This window comes from Eumetopias jubatus, unplaced genomic scaffold (genome assembly GCF_037043125.1).
Source record: "Eumetopias jubatus isolate StellerSeaLion01/CBP00866 unplaced genomic scaffold, mEumJub1_p1.0 scaffold_1, whole genome shotgun sequence".
NCBI lineage: Eukaryota > Metazoa > Chordata > Mammalia > Carnivora > Otariidae > Eumetopias > Eumetopias jubatus.
Genome location: NW_028274807.1, coordinates 18555474 through 18561473, shown reverse-complemented (window position 1 = coordinate 18561473; position 6000 = coordinate 18555474). Strand labels below are relative to the sequence as shown.

The 6000-nt window shown below is 36.5% G+C and overlaps 1 protein-coding gene across 1 annotated transcript in view; it reads right to left on the bottom strand.

Annotated features, from left to right (window-relative positions):
* Positions 1-674: 674 nt before the first annotated feature.
* Positions 675-6000, bottom strand: part of CYYR1 (cysteine and tyrosine rich 1) — an 85479-nt gene continuing 80153 nt past the window's right edge. The window contains exon 4 of the mRNA XM_028113900.2: positions 675-859. Within this exon, the coding sequence (XP_027969701.1) occupies positions 675-859 (185 nt within the window). The remainder of the gene's footprint in view (positions 860-6000) is intronic.

The window sequence follows — 6000 nt, the reverse complement described above, 5'->3', positions numbered from 1 at the left end:
TTTACTTCACACTTAACTAAACCATGAGCAGAATGTTTGGGGCCCAGTGGACCCACCTACCATTTGATTTAGCTGTCCTTTCTAGAACATGTCTCTTCCAGATAGATTCTGTTTGAAGTCTTGGTAATAGGAAACTTCACAAAACAATCTAGTCAATAAGGAAGCTCCAACTCCTCTTTCTTATCCTGAAACCAAAGTTCCTTGTTCTTATCCAGAAACCAAAGTTTCTGTAGCTTCCAACCAGTGCTTTAAACAGTGAAAGGCACAGAGTAGGCTCTCATGCACTTGAACAGTATTTATTGATGAACAAAAGAATGAATAATTCTAGTTCTGACTTTTAAAGCTACACAGAATATAGTTGTTTCCTTATGTACTCCAGGCTATTCTCTCTTACATCATTCTTCTCTTTTCCAGGATCAGTATTGCAGTTTCCTTAAGCAATATGATTTTCAGATGTTTTGTCTGTCTCATTACTCTTCTCTGAATGTGACTGCATTGATCAGTACCTCTCTTCAAAAGTGATACCATTGAACCAAGCAGTATTCCAGATGGGGTCAGCTCAGAGAGGGGTAAAAACTCAGTATTTCTTAGCCTGGATATTCCACCTGACATATTGTTTGACCCAAAAAAGTAATCCTTAGAGCAATCCTTTCCTGTTTCTGAGTAAAGACATTTTATTCCAGGCAAGATCTCTGATTGGCACATATTCTGTTCTGGGAGAAGGATTGTTTTCTTGAATTTCCAGGGTAAGGAGGGGGTGGAGAACGCTGTGCTGAAGCCTGTGGGGTCGGGGAGTAGGGAGGTGGCAAGTCGGCACAGTATTCCATCTCATGGTCATAACTATAGGGGGGTGGTGCCACTGAAAAAGAAAAAGCAAAGGGCATCAGGCATTTAGCAAATATTTGAGTGTCTACTATGTTTAAACCACTGGGCTGAGTACTTTGGGACAGGGCATAATTTTTGCCTGCAAAAATCTTAGTTTTATTGGTTTGAGGACACATGTGTATGAAAGGGCGAGTGCTACAAAAAGTGGTACCATTGGCCAAAATGTTTAGAATTGGTTGCTTAGGGAAAGTTTCTGGAAATATGATGTTAATGGGCAGATAAAGAGAAGACTAGGTGCTAATTCTAGATTGAACAAAAGCACAGAAGCAGGAGAGCACTTTTGCTGAAAGCAAAAAGTACATGGAAGGGGGAAATGGGAAGAAGCGTTGAGAAATCTGATGGTATCATCATCATGGTGGGCTTTGACTTTCACATAAGGGGTGTGTGATGTGCAGTTACCAAAGATTTTTTGAAGATGCTAGTGAATATGCTTAGGAGGGTGATTTTTCTCAGCAGTATGGATTGAAGTGAGCAGAAGAAAAGGAGAGATGATGTAATAGCATATGTGAAGGATTATAAACGACTCATGGCATTGGGAGGGAAAATCATAAGAGACCTTGAGCAGGTGAGTGCTTCGGTGATGACTAGGTAGGTAGAGAAAGACGTGGAGAGTGAAAGAAGATGTCCGGGTATTGGGCACCCTTTATCAGACTCCAGTAACTTAGAAGGTTATGGAGCCATTATAGGAATAAGAAATAAAAGCGAGGATGGGCAAGCACATTTGTGAATGGAAATGAAGAACTTAGTTTTCTAAATATTATTTGAAAATGTTTCTTAAATTATTTTTTTACTGTAATATATGTCAGTGTGTTTTAAATCACATTTAGTACACTTCATTATGACTATGTATTGGTGTCTCTTTTGTAGGGATCTCAGTCCCATGTCAAGGGTTCAAAGAGAGGTACCCCTTGAGTATTCCATATCTTCAAGAACCAATCATTCTGCAACATCTGAACAACCCCTCTGATGATTTGCCAGTGTTTGAATTATCATCAAGATCATGATTCTGGTTGGAAATTGGCATGCCTTAATTGCTTACTATGAATGTAGCCTAAATCACAAGACTAGTGTCATAATAATGCAAATAAATGGCCAAGCTTTTTAAACATTAGAATGGCATTAAAGAACAAGCAACATTTCAATAAACTTATCTTTAAAATATCTTCTAGGGATGCCTGGCTGGTCAGCTGGTGGGGCATGAGACCCTTGATCTCAGGGTTGTGGGTTTGAGCCCAACATTGAGTGTAGCGATTACTTTAAAATAAAATCTTAAAAAAATAAAAAATAAAATGTCATCTAAATTGTGCTCTTACCAATAAGATTATGGTAGTGTTCTGATCAATATGCATGCAAAAACATAGGGCTTCACCCTGTTTGCAAACACTAACAATGTTTCTTCTGAATCCCTTTAATTTGGCTTATTTTACCAGGAGCTTGATGATTTGAACCACTACTGATCTGCCTGTACTCAGGGATGTGAGGACAAAGAATTGGGTCACCTGAGAAAAGAGGAAAATGGAGACAGAGAACTGGGTGGGATGTCCTCTGAGGACTGCTCTATTGAGCAAAGGCTTTACAAGTCTCCAGGCGAAGGGCTTATAGCAGAGGACAGCTGTATTCAGCTTCTCTAAGGCTGCTTTAAACACTTGAGGCTGGGGTATCAAAAGCTTTGTTTTCTATAACAAAATGGAACAACTCCTGTGGAGTCTAAACACACATTCCCTCCGCATTACACCCACTCCTTTGTTTCATTATATCCAGGAGGACTAAGACAAAGAGATTTAGAATATACTTCATCCAAGCCAAGAAATACAGGCTCCATGTAAAATAGGAAGTTACAGCTGGATACCTATTGAACTTTTCTTATAAGCATGTGGTTCTAAGCTGTTTTTATGTTGAAGCTTTTCCTTGCCTCCCACTTGCGGAGCACACACTGAATGAATCTACAGATTGGCTTTGCATCATTCTCTTGTCATGAAGCTGTGGTGTCTATTTATGCTTCGGTAACAAAGCGTTTGTATTTTGCCATCTGCATTAAAACTGCTAGAGGACATTTCTGTGAGATTCCCTATGGTTTATACAGCTGCTTGTTGAACATGAAAATGTAAGATATGATTAGATTCATATGGCCCTCTACTCATAGAGCTTTTGAATTTTGATAAAGTGATAATATAATGCAGAAGAGCAATATTTTGAGGACTATCCATCATGAAATAAACATGGCACATCTTTTATAGTATTAGCTACTGGAAGACATTTTAAAATAAGACTTGTATAACTGTGGACTCTGCTATCTTTCTTTCTTTCAGCTAATAAGGTTTCACCAGGAAGTAAACTTTTCAAGGTATCAGTTTTAGAAAATTCCTGATTAACTCTAAGAGGTTTTGTTCTTTCTTAAAGGTCAAAGCATCTTTCGAAGACGTATGGATGCAGCTGGAGATATGGTGCCTTTGAAATTCTTTCATCATCAATATTCCAACTCTCTTAAGTACAGCAAATATGTCATTATAGTTTTCTACAATATTACAAAATTTAGGGATGCTATGAAATTCATAGAAGAAATTTAGTGTTTTTCACCCACGCAGGCCAACATCTCTGAAGCAAACATAAAGGGAAGATGCATGGTGTTACCAAAACCTATACAACATTATTTTTAAAAATTTGGAAACAGCGGAAAATCATCCATAATTTTGCCATCACGATTTAACCAGTAACATCTCTATATAATCTCTTCTAGTCATTTGTGGGTTTTATGTCCTTGTAGTCATGTAAAATGAGTATATGCTTTTTTACTTTGGATTATAACATAGTCTTTTTCATTCTGCTACATATTCTTCATAAAGTTTATTGTTAATGGCTGCCTATTATTCTGACTGTTCACTTATTTTGAGATTAACAATTTTTTATTATTATAAGTAATGGAAAGATGATTACCTTTTTACACATTGACCTTTTTATTATTATTTTGAATTAGTTCTTTAGAATAAAATTCCAGGAATCAACTAACCGGTTATCATTTAATATTTTGGTAATTTAACATTAAAAATAGTTCTTTATTTTATATTTCTTTGATAGTAGCTAGATTTGACATTGTTCTACAACTTGTTTACTGTCTGTAGTTTACTTACATTTTTTTTTAAAGATTTTATTTATTTATTTGAAAGAGAGAGCAAGCAGGGCAGGTGGGGGAGGTAAGGGATAAGCAGACTGCACTGAGCTTGGAGCTGATGTGGGGCTCGATCTCATGACCCTGAGACCATGATCCTGAGATCATGACCTGAGCCAAAACCAAGAGTCAGACATTCAACCAACTGAGCCACCCAGGTGCCCCTACTGTTTATTGGGTAATTGTTGTTTGTTTTGGACTGGTAGTTTAAAAACTGGAATCTTAATTAGAATCAAGATATAATTAAGATAGCAAGATATAAACAAGTATACAAAGGTATGTATCTTTTCTAGGTAGCTTTGTAAAAATAACTGTCAAAATGGTTAATTATATTATTTTTACTTACTGACATACTGAAATTTAAAACTTGTATCTAACAAAATATATGGTTATCTTTTTGATCTTTTCTCTATTGTTAAACTTAAAAATTTGTCTTCTCTTTTGGATATCTGATTGATAGCCAAACTATTTCTATTTATATATTTAAAGCTTCCTTATATCTGTTATTTTATTTGGTGTATTTTTGTGTCAAAATTTATTTTCCTTAAGTTTTAAATTTTAGCTAAGCCAAATTATCTATGTGGTTTCTTAATCCTCATTTTTCACATTGTTTTGTTATCTCTCCTTTAGTTTGTAAAATTTTAATGTACTAGTTCTGTTCCAATGATCAAGACATATCTTTTTATATCATTAACGCCTCATTTTAATTATTTATTAATTTAAATGGTTTTAATATCTGTAGGGCAGGTGAATCTCATAACTTTTTTTAACATGTTTAAAAAAATTTTTATTGAGATATAATTGACATATACCATCATGCAAGTTTAAGGTACACAACATGTTGATTTGATATATTTATATACTGCAATATGATTACCACCTATTAAATTAATTAAACAAGGAGACTATTATACTGAGGTGGCTCTATTGTCATAGTGAGTAAACCAAAATGTAAGCCTGTAAATGCTTCAAAGTTACAAAATCAAAACACTAAGGACAACCAGTCACAAATTGCCAACTAGGCTTTAAGCTATAGCTAGTGAAATAATTTCCTTTCTTTGCTTCTACATTTTCTCTCTATAAGGCAGGGAACTCCTAATCATTTCCAGTATGGTGCTTTCTGATTCAAATCAATTTTTGCTCAAAAATGTCTAGTATGCCTCAATTTGTCTTTTAATAATCTTAGCATTAGCTTATGACATTTTTAAAAAGATCTATTTATTTACTTTAGAAAGAGAGAGAACAAGTGGGAGGAGGGGCAGAGGGAGAGAATCTTCAAGCAGACTCCCGGCTGAGCACGGGGCTCCATGCAGCGTTCGATCCCACAACCCATGAGATCATGCCTTGAGCAGAAACCAAGAGTCACATGCTCAACTGACTGAGCCATCCAGGCATTCCTAGCTTATGACATTTTTAAGGACAACTTCTAATATTATTGCTAGGAGCAAACCTTCTCCTCCCCCCTCCCCCAAACCACACTACTCACAGTTTGCTTGAACCTTACTCAGAGCAGAAACCCACAGAGCTCTCAGCAAGACCTCCACTGCCTCCACTCCCACCACAAAGACCCAATCCTGCCCATTTCTCCTCAACAGTGGCTTAAGATGTAGTTCCCAAAAGGATGATACTATTAGAAGCTATCACTCCCCTTCCCCTCAGATAACATCAAGACAAGTCCAGTCATATTTTACATTCCTCTGTTACCATGAGGAAAAGCTCTTAGAACATCTTTCATTGTAGACCTCTAACTCTGGAAGGCTTTACACATCAAATCTCATTAATTTTCTAAACTTTCCCTCCCCCTTTCACTGTGCTCAGGAGACCACTATGTCTGTCCTCAGAAAAGCCCTTTGTGTCCTCTCTTTTCCATCTCTTTACATGTGACTCTAGCTCAGAATATGAGGAAGTCCTCTTCCAATTGTGTCTGTTTTCCGGAGAAATGAGATCTA